Below are 20,570 nucleotides of genomic sequence, written 5' to 3' on the forward strand. Positions count from 1 at the left end.
TACTATTTTACCTAGTAATATTTAACCTTGGGTGTCTCTACTTTAACTCAAGTACATGATTTGTGTACTTTGTCCACCTCTGCTCACTTTTAAGCGTTAGCATTTCATTTTAGACGAGAAGGGCATTTTCTGTAAATAGGGTTTATTTTAGGCCCCAAAACTCTTGTTGTACATGTACATTTTTCTTTGCTGGTTTTGGTAAGTAAATGCTTAACCTTCAGGCTTTTCAACATTTTTTCCAACACCATTACCATTTCTGGGAGATGTGTTAATAGCTTTTTAAAGCCTGTGTCAATTAAATTCATGATTTTATAGCACGTTATACATATATTTATGAAATGCATCAAGCACATTTTTAAAATAATAAAAATGCATAGTCTTCTTGTGTTATCTGTGCTTCAATTATGTATTGATTCAAAGCCTTTAGAGTTTTTTAGTATTTAGTATTAGTAATTTCAACTAATGGCCCTTATTACCAAACAATAAATCTACTAAATTAAATGCTTAAAAAGACAATTTTCACTAAAAATAGCTGAATGACAGTGTTGAACATAGAGAAAATATTCCCCATCAATAACTGATATTAATGCAATAAAATCATTAAAGTATACAACAGAGAGCAGAATGGAAAGTTGAATATTTGAAAATTCTAAATGTTTTGATTAAAATCTTTCTTTTAAGCCATTTTCATTTTTAAAATAGTAGGTAGGGTTGAATAAGCAGCACTGAGGAGTGTTTAGCTTGACAGGGTGCATGTCTTGCATTCTAACTACCAATATCCATATGGTGTATATACACTAAAAAATTAATATATATTCTTTTCTCTAACAATAATGAGAACAACAGGGTTGAATGGTCAAGCTGTACTCACACTGCCAAATCAGTTTTTGTGCATAAATAAAGAAAATAACATGAGAATACGTACCGGTCTGATGGTCATTCAGTAGAAAAAAACCCCAAAAAGATGATGCAAATTCCTGTTTATATCATAATAAATGGAAAGTTTCATTTCTTTAGGAGGGGTGACAGATTTGGGTAACAGGGTTGGGCATAAAACCTGGGGCACAAGTTAAAATGACTTTTGTTGAATTATAAAAGATATACAATAGGGAAAGTAGTTCTTTTGACATTAAATTGCTTGGAAACAAACCAAATGACATTTCAGTGATGGTTTTTAATGAATATATTTAATAGAGAAGTTTGATGTCAGTAAGGTTGGACAGCCCAAAATAACCACATTAAAAGTTGGATACAGACATTTTATGTGTTTTTGCTAAGCTAATTTTGATCATTTTATTGTAGGATCAAGTACAGGCCCCTTCACTTTTACAGAAATACAAAATAACGGTCAGTTTATTGCTTTTAAAAAGGTAATGGGATATGTGCCAAAAAAAAGTGCCAAAAAAAGACAAAAAGAGCTTAGTAAACCATTCCAATGTTTATAGATGTTGGATGTACTAATAAGCTCCACTGCATTTCAACAGCCCTCTGATCTTGTGCATCATTTTGTGGTCAGCCATTCATTTTTCCCAGAGCAAAAACAGCTCATCTGGACAGTGAATTACAAAACGTTGACACAACCTCAGGCATGTATTGAGACACTATTTTTTATTGTACTGTCATTAAGTCATTAAAGTAATGACACTTTCAGCTGAGGGTGGCTTTAAGCTTCTCTACCCACCTCAGCCTATCTGCCTATTTATCCTGGGTCTCCTCTGGTGGTATTGGTGGAGCTCCTTCCAGGAAAGTACGAAAGTAGTCAGGCGTGTTAAGGTCTGGGTGCTTAACCAACAGATAGCACTTTGGGCCGTAATAAGCTCCCACAAGTGTTATGTTACTCAGTAAAGTAACCACTATTTGAGCAATAGATTTGTCTTTGTCACTGAGACCAGCGTAGATGGGAATAAATATGACCCATGTCACACAGTAGGCTAGGCTGGAGATAGTGATGTCTCTAGCGAGGTTATACTGTTTAACTGGCTTCATGGCCATAAAGGTGCACATGAAGGAGATCAGAGATAGAAGACCATTGAAACCAAGCATAAGGCCAAAGTTCAGGACAGGCTCCACAGGGCAGGACAGGAACCTTGTCAGAAAGTTCACTTCCAGGCTGGCCACGTAACGGGTCAGCGAGGGCCCCTCTTTCATAAACCAGCCACAGAGGCCCATCTGAAGCCCACAGCAAGCCAGCACCACCACCCATTTGCCAGGTCCTCGCAGATTCTCCAGGTGAGTTGGAGCTCTTTCTGGGAACTCTGTCACACAGACAATCTGAGAAGGTAAAAGAGATGATATGTCATGCTCTTAAAGGTCATATTCGATGTATAAACAGTCAAAAATGGGCCGTTTCCACAGTTTATTTTCCATATATGTATGGACTAGGGATTGGACATTAATTTAATTTTTATTTACATTTTCTGTGATAGCCGCCCTTTAAATTGTAATTGTAATTAAATATTCTACATGATATTAGAAGATTTACCTGTAGGGAGATTGCCAGGATGGTGGAGAGAGTCACCGTGGGGAATACGGCGTTTAGAGGTTGTTGCAGACGGCACACTGTATCATCCGGTCGACCAATAAACAGCACCAGACTGACACAACTTCCCATAAGAGATATCAAGCTCAGGCCACTCAAAGGCCCTCCAGCAGCGCTGACCAGTGCCGTCCCTCTGTGTTTGAAAAGCACAAATCCCACCCATGCCTGGCAGGCCAGCAGGAGAGCACCTGCCAGAGCCAGTCCTACGGACTCATAAGACTTCCAGGTCAGGTATGTGTAGGTGGGCAGGGTACAGCTGGTGCTGCACAGGGTGGACCACTGACCAGAAGGACATGGTGTGCACTGGACATCATCTTTTGAAGAAAATCAGATTTGTAAAGTAAGCAAATATTAAAATGTGAAAGGTGGCTGACAGATTATGCAGAGAAAAAGATGGACTACAGTCTATATTTGTAGAACTGTAAAATGCACCTATACAGTAAGTGGAGCTGATAAAATGGACAATGAATGTAGAAACAAGGAGGTAGTCATAATGTTATGACATGACAGACCCTGGATTTTGAACTTTACACCGGTAACAATCTGGATGGTGCTTTTCTTCTTTGGTCCCTTGTCATCGCAAGAAGTCATTGGTGTTTCTGGCTGTAATTGACACATGGTTTCCACAGTACATAGTATAGAGTGGCTGCAGTGAGGATTGGTGTTTATTGTCAAAATATTCCTGAGCCTGTGAGGTGACATCAGAGAAGCACGCTGTTTTTTTAATGCTGTGTCGTCTACGTGATTGAAGGTCACTTTCATTCAGTTGTTGCTTTCGGCCTTGTCTTTTATGCAGAGACTTCTCCAGATTACATGAATCTTTTGATGCTATTATGCACTGGGGAGTGTGTAATACCTAAAATTCTTACAGTTATTTGTTGAGTGACGTCCTGTAAACTGATGCATTATTTGCTGACACATTTTTGGCAAAGCTGCAAACCTCAGCCCAACCCCAAGGACTTTTTCCCAAGCATGACTGAATCACCTGTTTAAGAGTTTTTTTAACATTTCTCAACATTCACAGTCTTGATTTGCCTGTGTCCCAACTTGGAATGCATTTACAAAAAACTTAACATTAAATATTTGTTCTTTCTGTTCAAATTTTAATACAGGTCAAGGTGGATTTACAAATGCTTTCATCTTTTATTTTGCATTTATTTTACATACTGTCCCAACATTTTTGGATTTAAGGTTTGTACACAGACTGAGTGTAAAGCTTTGTAGGTGTAGGTAGCCTCTTTGTCATATTCTTCATAACTTTCATATTTTATAAGCTACATTCAGAAAATGGAATGTATGAGGCTGTAAATGTCTTCTTTCCAGTTAAATAGATGAGTAATGTAGTTTCAAACCCTTATAATAAAAGAAGCTGAACTCACAGTTTGTTTTCTACTGAAAGTCGACCCGTTTCTCCACAAATCTGGGCTATAAACTATAAACAGACGGCGTCTCTTCAGTGATCTGCTCTGTAAAAGTTATTTTTAATAAAATAACACAAAGAGCGTCTAAGATTTTTGGCTTTCAGCAGTAAATTGTAAGCATACAGTAATATGTATAGATCATAAAACACATTTTCTGTTAATTTTAGGGGAGCTTATACAAAAAAAAAAAAAATTAAAATAAAAAAGTGCATTTATTTCATGCAGTTACTGAATAATTTGTCTTATGATTTGGGCGTATAAATTCAGATGGACAAACCAAAATATCCCTTGAAGAAGAAAAGGTTAACTTACCCGTTTTGTTCTGGTAGGTTCCCTCTTTGCAGTCAATGCAGTCGAAGCAGCAGGAGTGAAAGCCTTTAACTATGCGTACTTGTCCTGCTTGGCAGTCAGAGGAACATGTAGATGTAGGAACCTGTCACAGATATCACAGTAACGTTTCATCTTAGATTGTGAGAATTCTGATGGAGATTATTTTATGTTGTGTTTATCACAAAGCCATTCTTAATACCACAGAATTCCCTGTGTGCCATGGGATGGACTGCATATTAATCGTGATGTTTCGGATGAAAGTCCCGATATCTCGGAAGGTCACCGTGTTGTTCTGAAAGATCCAGACCACTAAATCATAGCCGATGGATGGGTTTCCCTGGCCATCAAACTCAATGTGTGCTCCGTTCAGGGTCAGAGAAACCTTTTGTAGCTTCGGCAGCACCTGTGGTCCAGATCAAAAGGTTCTGTCACTGTTTACTTACTACCATGTCTTACTGTCAGTAGCCTGACTGATATGAAATATGACCGATATTTTGTCACCCATATAATTTGTCACTGATACTAAAAAGACAATAACCAATAAAATTGACCAGTGTAATTCAATATGCTTTAAATTGAAGCAGATTTTTTACTGACTGATATGATTGCCAGTGGCTAATTGTCAAAATTTTGAATTCTTAGATTTGTTAACATCTTTTTCCCATTTCTACATAGCCCAGATGTCGTCGATCAACCAGGAGATGTTTGGTGTCCAAATTTTGTTTCTTTAATGTAGTGCTGGTGCTACAAGGCTTACAGTAGAAGTCAATAGTCACCTAAATGTTTTCTGTAAAAACATCCCCAAAACCCCGTCTTCATTAAGATTGCACAATGTTTATGTATAGAGGTCACTGCGGCTTAGAACACATTAGCTCTTAAACCTCAACGTTGCATTTAATGACCTACAAACAGCTCTAATTCATGATGCTTTCATATGATATATTGATTCAAGCTGAGATTTGAGTCCTGATGAGTCTGATGATGAATCAGCTTCAGTGCAACACCAGCCTACCTGCACCTAATTTACATATCATTTACATGAAGCACACCCTAATTTAATAATAAAATGACAGCACGCATTAGCATGTGAGATAATAGCTGCTCCTACTAAATAACAGTTATTTATTAGCAGAAATAACGGAAATACTGAACACATTCTAGCTCTATGTGAGAGTCTGTTGTCTAAAATGCTAAAACTACTACAGTTTTGTTGAATTTTATAGTTCATAGTAAGTCACATTGTTCCTCAAATCACACTGACACAACTATGCAGGACAAAAGAGGTTTTGGGGATGTATTTATGGAAAGGTTTAGGGGGACTATGGACCTCTCAACTTGATTACTGATTGACTCTATCTAGCGTGAGTGGAAAACTGTGTACCTTGGGGTTTTTGCCAGACCATTCCTTTACATAGTGTGAATATTGGAGCACTGGGGTGAAGCTTCCCAGCACTGACTTTTAGTTACTGGTCTTGGAGGAGAATTCCATTGATTTAACAAAATTAAATGTTAAAGATGTAAACAGAGTCATTTGCAGTGGTTTCGTGTGAAATGCACCATTCTAGAGAAACTTACAGAATCACAGTGGAAGTGATAGGAACCCAGTGTATAATGGTTGGAGAATTTAACCCCTTAAATGGCCAAGACCCAGGGGCCCAAAGTTTTCATACACACCTCTATAACCTAAGAACAACTCAGCTAGATTACACCGTAGTCTGTGTGGTTACTATATAATAAACCTTTGTATGTCATAAGCCTGGGATTTTAAGGGGCTAATGCCACTAAAAGCTACACCACAGCATGTTATAACATGAAATGATAATAAATGACCAGTCTGATGCCAGAGACATTGTTTTGCCACATTTTTCACAAAGTGGCTATAAGGCAAAATAGAATATTTTCCAGAATTTCAACTATTGTACTATTATCAACATTACAAATACAAACTCAGAGTAAATAAAAGCCTGTAATTACATTATAGACATTGTGAGTCCTGGCTCATTTCACCAAAAAAAAAAGAAAAAAAAGAAAGAAAAAAGTGACTAAGAGTGAGAACTTTTTCGACAGTGTACCATCTAACATCAAATCACTCTGAATTAATATCATTGAATTATATAGAAATTTTGCACAATTGTTGCAATTCCTTTCAATATTAACAAAACGATTGTCTGCATGTTATCATGTGTATTTTGGGATTATTGGTTCAGTAATAATAGTAGTAATAACATGAATAGTAATAATCATAATAATAATAATAGTAATAATAATACATTTTGAGTGCCTTTCTAGTAACCCAAAGTCACCTTACAATAAAAAACTAAATTCAAAAGACAAATAAGTGTGTCAGAGTATTCCATCTTTGTTAAGATCCACAATAGAGTCCAGTAAAGTGTCTGAGATCAATTCCTACCTGCCACGGGTAGATTCTGTTGGATCTGGGGTGTCTGGAGCATTTGTTTGCACTGCAGCCAAGCGTGTCATGCAGGGCGTGAGCCACACTGTAGATGGCAGCGTACACACTGAAAGCAGTGCGCTGTACAAGCTCTGTGTCCACTATGCTTGCATTCAAAGAAGAAAGGTTCCAGCAGTCTGGGCAAGGGTTGTCCAGAGGGGATGTGCTGCTGGAGCTTGGCTGTGGAGTGCCCTGCTGAAGCCTCTCTTTCTCCAGCTTGGCAAAAAGCTCCTGAACATACGGGCTGAGCAGGCTCACAGGTTGGGTCATGTCAGCAAAGGCCAGTACAGTGCCTATAGTCTCAATGCCAGGCAGAGTGATGAGGCCACTGTGTAGAGCCCAGGCTGTGCTGGCCACCCACACTGCTGTCATGTTCACCCTGATTACCTGCAAAAGGACATCATTGCTCTTCAGCATTAGTCTTTGGCCTTCATGGATATGTGGATTATCTTTTAACTGTCCTTATCATCTTTGGGGATTTAGTGGGTGTAAATCTTTAATAAATCATCTAAAACCTTATCTATGCACAGTACGTATCTTTTTAATATGTGTATGTATCTTTTTCCACATGGGATAAATAGTTTCCTGAGACTTTGCACAGGAATTTCTCTTACCTCTTTGAAAAAAGCAGTGGTTGCTTGAGAGACTGAGAACAGCACCACCACTCCCACTTTGGTCTCCTTTATACGATCCAGGATCTCCCTTATCATTGGCACTGGGTCACCATAAATTGGTATCAGCCCTTCATATGCTACACAGATATTCGCATCAGAGGCCAGGCTGGACACCTGCTGCTTTCCCTGTTTGCCGTACTCGTCGTCACTGCCTATCACCGCCACCCAGTTCCAGCCAAACCTGTTCAGCAGCTGCACCATAGCAGCGGCCTGCCAGCGGTCACTGGGCACGGTACGCACAAAGGATGGGTACTGCAATTTGTCACTGAACTCATCACTGGTGGCCCTGTAGCTGACCTGAGACGAGAGGAGCTAGAGTCAAATGAGCTCAGAGTTATCAGCCAAGATATGTTTGCTGATTGCTGATTCTTTGGTTTTGTGCTGGAGCTACAAGGCTTATGGAGCTAATAAGTAATGGAAGCCTATAGCTACGAGTATTGTGCAAAATGCATACCCGAGTCATCACATATATGCTTCAAACCGCTTTGAGTAATTTCTAACATACAGGGTGATTCAAAAAGTCGTATTTTTCCAACCATGAGGCGCCTAGGACCCAATCACATTCCAGTTGGAAGAGGGGGTCATAGAGTTTCTGACTGTCACGGGAAGACGGCTCCCTTCAGTCTGCGAGGAGATGAGACCCCTGAGCAGAACGTGTTCACCACTGGATGATCTCCGAAATCGCATCGAAAGAGCTGTGAGTGCAGCGACACCCGACACGCTCAATCCAGTACGGGATGAATTTGACTGCGGCGTTGATGTTGTCTGTACAGCTGGAGGAGGTTCAGACTGAGCACTTGTAAAATTAAATTACACAATAAACTTTATGCTCAATTAAACCATTCACAGTTCACTGCATAGATCTGTGATGATTTACAACTGGATTAAATCATTTTGAAATCGGATGAATCTTTTTGAATTACCTTGTACTTCTGACTTTGAAAGAAATGCTGCTTCCTAAAAACTGGACAAAGTATGGAGAAAAAATTGTCCATTTTCATGGATAAAAGTATGATGCCAATCAGTGAAGTACAGTGCTGCATTTAATTGATTGGAATTATGTCATTTCTGCCTTCACGATGTTTGAGCGACAGCGGAAAAACACACGAGGGGGATTATTTTTAGCAATAAGCTAGCAAGCTTTATGGTCAATATTATTGATGTTACAAATAACTTCATTTAAAGGTAATCTTATTTAGTAACCATTGAATGAATGGCTTTTCTTTTTTTTTTTTTTACAGTTTTTTCCTAGTTTGAGGTGGGAAAGCTCAGAAGGCTTTCCAAAGCTGAACCCCAGCATAAGATTTCATTATTTTTAGCCTATATTAGCCTTGTAGCATCAGAGCAAGACTAAGGAAGACTTCAGGCGTCAAGCATGTTTTGGCTACCATTTGGGGTGAATGAAAAATGACCCAGAAACCAGATTCTGTTGCTACTAGAGCTTGATCATTCTTACCTGTGGCATCAAGAAAAAGCCAAGCAACTTGCCAATGACGGCAGCTATCTCAGAGTTGCATGGGCCAATGACTGCTGTCACATGGGTCATGTACTCAGTGTAATTACACTTGACCTCCAGTTCGTCAGAGGAACCTGTGGTGAGAAACCGCAGAGTGGGCTTCATGATGACTGCCGGCTGCCTGCAGCAGTCATGGCTTTCGAAGCCCAGTGTGACATCAGGGAGGAGGTCAGGTGTAGCATTGATCTCATCCACAGTGTACTTCATCACTAATGCCATTGCCAGGCCATACGCATCAACACTGTCATACAAAAAAACAAATCACAAGGTCTAAGACAAACGCGAAGAAGTATGAAAAATGACAGCAACACCATGTGCAAGTGAAGCGGACTCCTTTTGCAGTTACTGGCTAATACCTTTTGAAATAATCTACCAACTTTGATAACAACCTCACCCTTAAGGGTCTAGCTACCTTATTTTTTTATAAGACTATAAAGCTGAATGCAGCTTCTGACACCTGCATACCACCTGGCTGTGGTAACTGAACATGGAATACAAGCTGCTATACATACAGTACTGGGTAAAAGTCAGTTTGGAGAACTTGCTTTTTATTTCCAAAGAAATCAAGGATCCAACATCCAAAATTCAGTCTTAGATGTTGGCTGCAAGCACATTCAGTGATGCAGAGGTCTGGACTCTGGAATGACCCGTTCATTGTTCTGAGAACATCACCAGCTTCTTTGTTTCATCCTTGCTGTCTATTTATTTTAACAGCTACTTGACAGCTACATGTCCTTTCAGACCAATAGCGATGAGTTGTCTTCTCACAGTGGAAGGGCTTGATTTTCTCCTCTCCCTCAAAGATTTCAGGACTGTTTATCTGATGCTGACAGTTTTGTTGCTCTAACAAGTCTTTCAGGGTTGTTACGAATCGCATTTTCTCTGTATCTTTTAATCATTTTTGAACTCTAGTTTTGGAGATTCATGTTTTCGTCCACTTGTTTTCCTCATCTTATCTAATCCTCTCAGAAATATCTCTTCAAAAATGAATACGTGGCTGTTTTTTCGTGAAAATTAATGCAAGGGTGGTCTCTGACTTTTGCAAAATACTGTATTTTACGCTATATATCCAAAAGTATGCAGACATTCTTCTAATTACTGAATTCAGTTATGTTAAGGTGCACCCGTTGTTGACAGGAGTTCTATTATGTGCACACAGCTTGAGCAGTAACACATGAACATAAGGTCACCGTGTCCAGGCGTTGGCTAGAGGGGTGTAAAACTCCCCAGCATTGGGCTGTGAAGCAGTGGAACTGCATTCTCTGAAGTGACAAATCAGATCTCTACAGCAGTGTTCCAACGTTTGGTGGAAAGCCTTCTCAGAAGCGTTGATGCTGTTACTGCAGCAAATGAGGATGAGCTCCCTATAAATACCCTCGATTTCAGAAGATGTCTACTGACTTTTGGACATATAGTTAATGCATGTAGTCCAACTATTATATAAAATCTCCACAAGATGTCTGACAACGACATTGTCACAGAAAAGTTCTTTACAAAGCTCTAGTAATGAATGATGAAGAATGACAGCTATCAAACAAAACAAAACAAGCTCCACTTTGTTAATTAATGGCTAATTCCTTTGCGAGTGATCTACCTGTCACAGTGAATGTCATCGGGTTCCACTCTTTGGCTCAGGTTGCTGGTCAGCTGGTTGATGGGGAAAAGCCCTCCGAGTAGAATATCACCTGGAGACCTGAAGAGATTTGTGGAGATGTTTTTGAACCATTGTGGATTCTCACTGTGGCCAGTCTTGAGCAAAAGGCAAAGAGCCATCAGTGTCCACTGCATGGCCATTCTGCAAAAAACAAGACAAGACAGTATTTGATAAGTGAAAGGAGAGAAATGAAGTAAAAGATGCTTCAGCTATTTGAAAGGGTGGTCTTACCTACGTAAAAGTAGTAAAGGTACTCTGAAAAGTGTCTTTCCTGGTGGTGTGGAGACGCTAATGCTGTGGGTCCTAATAGCTGCCTGGTCTGCCAGGGCTTGACGGTGCTATATCCACATACATAGGCAGATGTTTATTTAAATGAGTGGTTTACATGATGTTGCCCGCTCATTTGTATGAACATTTGCTGGTTCTGCACTTCGACTGCAGATCAGATGTTCAGAGATTCTTCTACAGAGGCTGATTTACTCATTAGAAGCATAATCTTTTAAATGCTTCCGAATTCTTGAGGTAAGATGACTCCATAAGGCTTATGTATGTATCTGCGTTCGGGCTGAACTCAAACTGCAGAGCACCTGACTTTATCTCTGGGTCACATTTGAACTACTGCAGAGAAAAACCTTTCCTGTGGTTGTTTTACACTTTGTGGCAGATATTTGTGTGAAAATGTTGGAATATATTACATAGGTGAGAAATGGAAATGAGGCCAGCTGCAGGCTCTCATGTTTCAGTCACTTAGCCTATTTCCATGGTATTTGCTTGTGGGTTTGACTCAAGGCTCTTTAGAGTACATTTGGGTTCAGGGCTTGTTAAAAAAAAAAAGATGCACACATATTTGTTGAAAACATACTTCAAGTAGGATTAGTCTATTAAAAGTCAGCAACAGTAGGTGCCACATTAATAGTCAATTATTGATAATATCCTACTATTGTGTAGTGATGTCAGACATCTGCATGTAAGGCTTGAAGTAAGGAGTGCCCAATGTTCTTCTCTTGGTGGGCCAAAGTACAATGATTGCTGTGGTCCAGGCAAAAAACAAATACATTTAAAAACATTTTTTCCATATTTAGTGTGTCCATTTTTTTAAAGCAGCACTATGTAACATTTGGGGATTTGGAGACCTCTCTGGTGGAAATGCATAATTGCACGCAACATGTGGAGGAACATTTGTGAATCGGGCCCCCACGGGCGGATCAATTGTTGAAAGAGTATTTAAAGAGAACTCATGCAAAACTTGATGCAGTACTAGTCTTATGAGGATGTGAGTGAATGATCAACTATTGACATCATATTTTCATCAGTATAATGTTGATTTATTGATGTGGGCAGTCGTGGGCTGGAGGTTAGGGAACCAGCCCTGTGACTGGAAAGTTGCCGGTTTGATCCCCAGTGCTGACAGTCTGTGACTGAGGTGTCCTTGAGCAAGGCAGCTAACCCCTAATTGCTATAGGGCTGCCCACCGCTCTGGCCAAGTGTGCTCACTGCCCCTAGTGTGTGTGTATTCACTAGTGTATATGTGGTGTTTCACTTCACGGATGGGTTAAATGTGGAGGTGGGATTAAAAGAAGTATCACTTAACTTAAATTTTTGCATTTGAGACCTAAATATCGAGCCTGACCTTCTTTTTGAGTCTGTGCATGAGACATTTATACATAAAGACGTGTAACGTGACTTGAAAAACAAATTCTATCCTGACAGCTCTGACTTTTAAATGATTATTTCAGGCATGTTTTTCTCAGGAACTCAGTAACGCTATTTCTTTCAGTTTTAACAACAAAAACAAAACTTATATAGTGCTGTTTTAAATCTTTACATTTTCTTCTTTGTTTTGTCCATGTTTTTTTCTAAGTGACGGCCTACGCGTCCTTTCAGACCCACAGCGCTGAGTTATCTTCTCACAGTGGAAGGATGGACAGAAACACCTGTGGATGTTTTCAGATCTGAAGCAGCTTGATTTTCTCCTCTCTCTCAGAGATGAAAGCTTTAAGTGCTGATTATCTGATAGGTTGTTTTGGCGTCTACCAGGTCTAACAGGTGTTAGAAGTTAGAAGTCCCATTTTCTACGTATCTGTTATTCAGTTTTTGAATTTGTTCCTTATGCAAGTGAATTATCTTAAATGAATCTCCTCAGAAATCTCTCTAACATGCACTTAATGGTTGTTTGAACTGGACATTGCAGCAATGAAGGGTGCTCTCTGAGTTTAGCACAATACTGTATAAAAATACACTTTCGGGAGTGGATGTAGGGTAACTTACTAGCAGGCCTCATGGGCCAGTTTTGGTGTTAAGTGAGCTCATTGGTGCTATCAGTAATCTAAAGCATTTATATTTAATACTATGTGAACTGGTTTTGAGTGAAAACTGCAAACCGGCCTTTTATGCATACACAAACTACTTACAGTCATAGATCATGTGGATGTGGAGCATTTGCATGCGTTTAATATCAAGTGATACATTATGCCAAAGTTTAAGCAAAATTTTTTGCATGCACTTTTGGCTGTTATTCCATTGCAGTTCCGATTTTACCACACATTTACAAGTGTTTTGCATGCTTTAGGGCTGGACACGCTTTTCTGCTTTCCTTCAGCTCCTTTCTGTGCAGAAATCTCTGAAGAAAAGGATAAAATATTACAAGTCTACCTAACTTTCTCAACGGTATGTTGAAGTTTTTGGATATATAGAGTCTCGTTACAGTAAATACAGTTTTTGTCCATTTGTGCACTGCTGTTCTACCATTGTCCACCAGGGGGCACTTTCCTCACACTTTTGGTTAGTGTTTGTACCAGTCCTCTTTGAGGGAGAGAATAAAAGGGCTCAGATCCTCATGTTTTACTTATTTTCTGATCATTAACATTTCAGATCTTTTTCTTCTTTAGTCTTAGATGCTTTCCTCTGTCCCCATGTGGCTTTCTTCCAAGTGTTCTTCTCAGTTCATCAAGGGCTGTCATTCTTTCTTCTATCTCCTCAGAGATCTTTGACGTAAGCAGGTAAAGACCCACACCACTCCTTATCGTCCTCAGACCTGGAGAGGAACATTTTGATTTAGTTTACACAACACCCAGCGTACAGTGGCGTAACTAGGAACTTGGGACTTGGGAAATGTGGCCGGATACGAAAAGTACCTTCAACTACTTATAACAGGACAGTACAACTTTCTTGCTAACCACTACTGCTGTTGTGTCTACCAAGCTGGTGCTCTTATGTAGACTAATAACTGACATATAATGATAAGTTACTGCTGCTACGCATCGGTCAGGAGGTAAATTGGTATAAGTAGCAATATAAAGAGTTCAAGACATTAGAGGCTGGTAGTTACACCATCATACACGGCCTTTCTTCTCCAGTGTGATTACCCTCTATTCCCTCATCATGCATTCATTATGACTGGCTGACAATCTGTCACATTAATGCACATTAATGGGATGTAATCAAGAGCTTCTATCGTTCTGATTTTGAACACTTTCCTAGGGGTTCATTTCCATATTCTTGCAAAGCTGAAAGTGACCACTGATGTCTGTGGTTTCCATCATAGTAGTGGCAGCTCTGAATTTCTCTGAATTATGAAAAGCTTACTTGCCTCTGGTATCTAGTGCTGTCTAATATAGTGGACCTCAAAAAGTATGTGGACGCTTTAACCAATTTACTGTGGGTAAACTTTGATTACTTCATAAAATGTAGAACAAAATGATGAAACACTTCTATAACAGCAGCAGACTGATAGTAGACTCTTTGTGTGGAGAAAGCCTGGAGAAGAACTCTAAGTTAGACGGCACTTAAGGCTACTGTGCAGCACAGAGGTGAGAACTTCAAAGTCTGGTGTTATTATTTTTGCAAAGTTGTTGGCAAACTTGTGTTTATAGGTGGGACCATGAAATCAGTAGATGCAAACTTGCAGACGTCTGCAAAGAAACTGCTTAAACAATAATAGTCTAAACCACAGAAGCTGCCCTTTGAAAGGTTTTGGAGTGGTCTGTTTAAAATGAACATTGCTTTGGTATGGTGTTAATGTCCAAATGTATTTTGGACCACTGTATATAAAGTTTGTAATGAATTTTAAAGATCAAAAGATGCTCGCGTTCTGTAATCTTCACTATTAACAGCATTTTGACACAAAATACTAATCGAAAATGACTTGTTGAAATTCCATGAAAAGGTATTGCATGTTCTTTCATGGCGAGCACCAACATAGTATATATTTCCAAAAACATGAGAAAAGTGCCACCTCCAGCAGTTTAAGTTGCTGTATGGGAATGGGTTTGTATAACCCATTTATAGGAATAAGAGCAATAGGAATATGGGGAGACCCCGGCTGGTAGTTAAAATCATTAAGCAAACTAAAATCTAATAAATATGAGTGGTCAATGATCATAAAAGATTCCAAACATATAATTAAGGTGCGAAATACTGGTCCTGGGGGGTTCTGGGACCCCCTAATTAACCTCTTGGACCTCCTGAATGTCTCAAAATCAAATGGGGGGTCCCTGAAAATAAACATATTTTGACATAATGCTGTCCATTAGGGAAAATTCAGGTACAGTTCATTGTTCAGCTGCTTCACCCTCAATCGGTGCGCTGCTGTCTTTGGTATTCTTAACTAACCAGTGATGCAGGACTGGCCTGCCTCATGGTGGCGCTGTAGCAAACTCTTTTTTTGTGCACTGTAAGTCTGAACAGGGACATACAGTGTCAGTGATGTAAAACACTGCTCTCATGAAGCATCAAAAGCTTTCTGAATGCGAATGGTGCCCCTTTGTGGAGAACCCGTAGTCTGCGAAACGTGAGTTTGTCCAGTAGTCACTATACCTGGGGTAATTTCTCAAACCAAAGACAACTGAGGAGATGTACAGGATCCTTGTTAACATGTGGAAGAATGCTTTACCAGACTAGAAAAGAGAATTTTTGGAAGAAGAATTGGTAAACCAATCAGAGCCACTATGGAAAGTGAGTCAGTGCCCATCAGTGCTGTAGAACCCTGCCAACATTGGACCCCCACAAACACCAGGGAGTATTTTGCACACTGCAGGTTTTTATATATATATATGTATATATATATATTCTGTCAAAATCTCTAGATTATTGTTTCATTACTGCTATTACAGTATTACTTCACAATCTCACATTCCCTCTCTCAGTGACTGAACTACAGCATTCACTGGTATTTGCACCAAAATGTTTCTTCTGCTGTTCTATTACTTATTTCCCACTAAAACAAGCTAACTAGCAAAATGCTAATGTTAATTAAAGGACCACTTTTTCCATTGTAAGAGGTAACATTTATATTTTCCATATGTAATGTCTTTACCACATACACTGCACTCATTTTATATGAGGTTTGGAATTAACCCCTTTAAATCCCAGGCTTATTACATACTAAGGCTTATTATTTAGTAACTACAAGAACTTTAGTGCAAACTAGTTGAGCTATTCTTAGGTTATAGATGTGGTTATAGACTTTGGTAGGCCCTTTGGTAGGTCCATCCATCCCTCCATCCATTTCTAAGCCGCTGGACCGGTCGCCCTGACTATTAAAGGGGTTAAATGCTTGATTGCTGTTTTTTTTGGAGGGACATTTCAGCCATGCTAACTTACGTTACATCGATGTTAACGAGATCAACAGCACCCCCCACTTTATGCTCCACCTTGGAGTTTTGGATTTGTTTAGAAATTTCAACCTCAGTTTGTTCCCACACTATTGAGTCTGCTTGCCCAACCGCATTTAAAACAAAATTTCCCATGATTTTCTGAATGGGCAAGACTGCCTTCGCTAGAGAGTAGGCTGAACAGCTCAGCAGACTGCTAACAGGTTAACTTAGTACTAATACAGTGATAACAATACATAGATGCACAGTGGTGACACCATTAACAAATCTGCTTTGCTTAGTGAGTGATTATTAATAATAACAGTGGTGGACAGAAACTGAGTACATGTAATTAGTTTCTGTACTTAAGTAGTTTTTTTGTGTATCTGTACTTTACTTAAGTTTTTCCATTCTGGGCGACTTTTTCCTTTCACTCCACTACATTTCAGAGTCTAATATCTGACTTTTTCCTCTGCTACATTCTGCAAAATCTGTCGTTCCTTTTGGTTTCTGTGTGTATAAAAATGTCACATGTCAGAACGAAAGAAGCGCAAAGCCAGAGCACCAATCAGGGCCCAGCGGTCACTTTGTTTAGAGCTGGTTTTGACCTGTTGGTCATACCGACCCAGTGCAGCACCCTATTCAACGTCAGCGCAGCAGCGTAAAACTTTGGGAGAGTCTGTTCAACATAAATGATGAACTAACCTAACTTTGTGTAAATAGAGCTCAATATAGAAATATGTCCACATATGCAGTCGAGACTGACGCGGCTTTTTTCTGAATTTCTACAAACACCATTTCATTTTATAGTAAATGAGTTTGGGCTGGTTTATGTTTATGAACAGACGCCTACAGATCAACATAGTAAAGGAGCTCATCTGTGATCCTGAGTTTAAAGCCAGTGTTTATTCAACTTAAACTTGGAACTAAGTTGTAAATAAATCTGAAACTGAAACTTTGCTTGTGTGTAAAAAGTGATTTCAGAGCCACTCGGTTCTCCCTGATGGAAACTGTTTACCTTCAGTGTTTTGTGCTTCTGATTATTTTAATAGACGTCAGCGTCACTAATTAATGACGTTCTATTAAAAGACTGGTGTACCAAGAGAGATGCTGGAGGACTTTCACCTGAAATGAGTTCATGAAGCCAGTCTGGTTATAAAAATGATAACAGGACCAGATCAGAGCCAGAATTACTCTTTTAGTACTTTTACTTTCCTTCTTAAGGAACTTCTACTTTTAATATTCTACCTTGGGTATCTCTACTTTAACTCAAGTACATGAATTATGTACTTCGTCCACCACTGAATAATAATATCAATTAGTTAATTTAAATAATGAAGTTTTCCCTTTTCATTGGGTGAAGAATTAATGGTGAATGGAATGGTTCAGAACAAAATTGCACCAAAATTGTTTGCAATACAGTCTCTTTAAATGAATTATTACTTATACTTATTACTTATTACAGTTATAATAAAAGTGAAGAAAGTTTTTGCGTTCTTCTGTGAATTGCCCCAGTGACGAAATGTTATTTAGGTAGTGAAAAGAAGATATCAACAAGAAAAAACAACAAATAAAACAGAAATACGCCACTGGCCCCAGATGTCAGATTGAAAAGGTATCTTGTGGTCTGTACACCCCAGGAAATAAAAGCTATAATGTACCTTTTAAATGTTAACAGTCGCTTCTGGGTTTGTTATTTTGAAGTGCTTTATATTAATACCCAACGATTTCCTGCTCCACACGTCCACCGGGCCTGTTTTTGAACACGCTGCTGCTGCAGCTGCAATGTTTTGGCTCGACATTCAGGTGTGTATGAGGGCATAGGGGTAGACTGCCTCTGTGTGTGTGTGTGTGTGTGTGTGCGCGCGTTTGCATCGCTCACTATGTGTGCAATAACGAGCATGTTTTTTCAGCGTGTGCTTCGGTGCATCCAAGCGTACAGTGTGTGTGACTGCGTAGGTGGAGGAGTCAATCTCCTGCGCCTGCCTGCGTGTGTGTGCTGGTGCTGACGGATGCGTAGGCGTAGGCCTCAGCAAGCACATGTTCACTTTTTTCTGTGAAAGTGGCATTGCAACATACAGCTGGCTTTCTCTTCATGTTCTGATATGGTCCTTTTTTTTTTCTTTAGAAAGTTTAGGCTGAGATAGTCTCTGACCTCAAAACAACTGACTTTAAGAGATGATTCACTGCATCAGGGAATCTCAAATGCATCATGATTCAGTCTGACTATTTAGGTACTTTTCAGAATTATTTCTTCTAAACTTTTTTTTACAGTACTGTGCACCGTTAGATACAGATCATCCTTCATTTATTTCTTTTCCAGTCAAAACAAACATTCAACACTACAACGCCAATTTCCAAGCAAGTTGGGATGTTGTGCAGAATGTAAATGCAAATCGAATGCAGTGATGTGAAAATCAGTTAAACCATATTTTTAAAGGACAATACTACAAAGACAACATATCAAATGTTGAAACTCAGAAATTGTATTATTTTTTGAAAAATAAAAACCCATTTTGAATTTGATGCCAACAACATGTTTCAAAAAAGTTGGGACGGGGGCATGTTTACCACTGTGTTTCTGGAGCCTGGAGGACACAGTGTACATGATTTCCAAAAAGAATTTCATATGTTGATTCATTGGACCACAGGGCACTTTCCCACTTCACCTCAGTCAATTTTAAATGAGCTCGGCCCAGAGAAGGTGGCAGCATTTCTGGATGCTGTTTATTTGTGGTCAAATCATGGCCAGAAAATACTGTGTTTTTGGCCTTATCCCTTGCATACAGAGATTTTATCCAGATTCTCAGAATATTTTAATGTTATTATGTACTGTAGGTGATGAAAAGCAAAAGTTCTTTTCTATTTATGGTGAGAAACGTTATTCTTGATTGTGCAGTCTTTTACAGAGTGGTGAACTCCTCCTCATCTTCTGAAAGGGCTCAGCCTCTCTGGGATGCTCTTTTTGTGTTTAATCATGTTACTAACCTGTTGCCCATTAACCACCAGGTGTTTTTTTTTAGCATTACACAACTTTACCAGCCTTTTGTAGCCCCTGTCCAAACTTTTTTGGAATGTGTTGGCATCAAATTCAAAATGGGCATTAGTTTTCAGAAAACAATAAAAAAACAATTTCTCAGTTTCAACATTTGATATGTTGTCTTTGTCCTATTTTCAATTAAATGTAAGGCTTAATAATTTGCATATCATTGCTTTTTTAAATTTAAATGTTGACCAGTATCTCAACGTTTTTGGAAATGGGGTTGTAAAAATGCAATTTATTTTCAGGAGACATTTCTAAGGAGATCACATATGAGACCTTTTTCATAAGAGAAGAGAAAACCAAATGTGATACAAAGTGTATCCATTACAAGAGCTCAAAAACTAGGACTTCTAACAACCACCTGCGACGCCTGGTAAACCCCAGGAAATATCACCTTCAGAAAAACAATACTTGGAAGCTTTCATTTTTGGGAGATAATAAAGCAGCACTCTTGCTTCAGGTCTGAAAAACGTTCCGTTTCTGTCCATCCTTTCGCTGTGAGAAGACAATTCTGATCGAGAGAAGCAGAAAATGCACCCAATTTTGAAGACTGAACCTGAGTGTGGAAAATATCCCCACAGATTTCTTTGAAAAATTGAAAGCAAATCCCCTGAAAGGAATGGAAGCTATAACAAATGTATAAAGGGTAGATGAATACTGCCACTGAAAAACTACCATTATGTTTAGTTACTGAGGCTGAAAATGAATAATTCAAAACTTAATGACTGTTTTGATTGGAAATTAAAAAAGGAAAGATTTCAGGATTAATGTTTGCTTATTGCTGTACCTACTAGTTTATACAGCTTATCGTACAGAGTAGTGAATATAACCAACAAAAGTAATACAGTTTCTATAAAGGGGTGTTCTGGCCTAAAACTAGAATATAATATGTTATGTGTCATATTGTGCATTGTTTATTACTACATCCCTCAGCCACATAGATTCGACAGGATTCATGACTTTATATCATGTTAAGATTTCTTTTACTTCGATACCCAGCATGCATTACACAAATACATCATACAACCATTGGGAATCCCTGTGGTGTCACTCAGTCCTGACCGCTAGCCTAGCCACTGATCTAAATGCATATAAATGCAATTACTGTATCATAATAAATGCATTACTGTAACTCTTACGTCTGTCTCAAATTGTAAATTGTACAGAAAACAGCAATTCTGTCTAAAATAAGCCCAAAATGAATGCCAGTTACCTTTGAGTCAGAGAAAAGAAGCCAAACTGATGCAAAGTATCTAAATAGTGACCTTGCTAGTTTAACTTTTAGCTTGTTGTCCTCTTCATCTGACGAGTAAGTCACTTGAGTAATGCACTCTCTCCACTGGATGACTG

General features: G+C 39.0%; 1 protein-coding gene across 1 annotated transcript; it reads right to left on the bottom strand.

The window, feature by feature from the left end:
- Positions 1-1,695: 1,695 nt before the first annotated feature.
- On the bottom strand, positions 1,696-10,735 carry LOC108411868 (taste receptor type 1 member 3). The gene is made up of 8 exons (XM_017683647.2): positions 10,527-10,735; positions 8,873-9,173; positions 7,357-7,713; positions 6,701-7,129; positions 4,490-4,693; positions 4,273-4,393; positions 2,483-2,853; positions 1,696-2,271 (listed from the first exon to the last, which is right to left on the bottom strand). The coding sequence occupies exons 1-8, from the start codon at positions 10,724-10,726 to the stop codon at positions 1,696-1,698; spliced, it is 2,559 nt and encodes an 852-aa protein (XP_017539136.1). The 5' UTR covers positions 10,727-10,735.
- Between the last annotated feature and the right edge of the window lie 9,835 nt (positions 10,736-20,570).

Source organism: Pygocentrus nattereri, chromosome 21, assembly GCF_015220715.1.
Source record: "Pygocentrus nattereri isolate fPygNat1 chromosome 21, fPygNat1.pri, whole genome shotgun sequence".
In the NCBI taxonomy this organism is placed as follows: domain Eukaryota; kingdom Metazoa; phylum Chordata; class Actinopteri; order Characiformes; family Serrasalmidae; genus Pygocentrus; species Pygocentrus nattereri.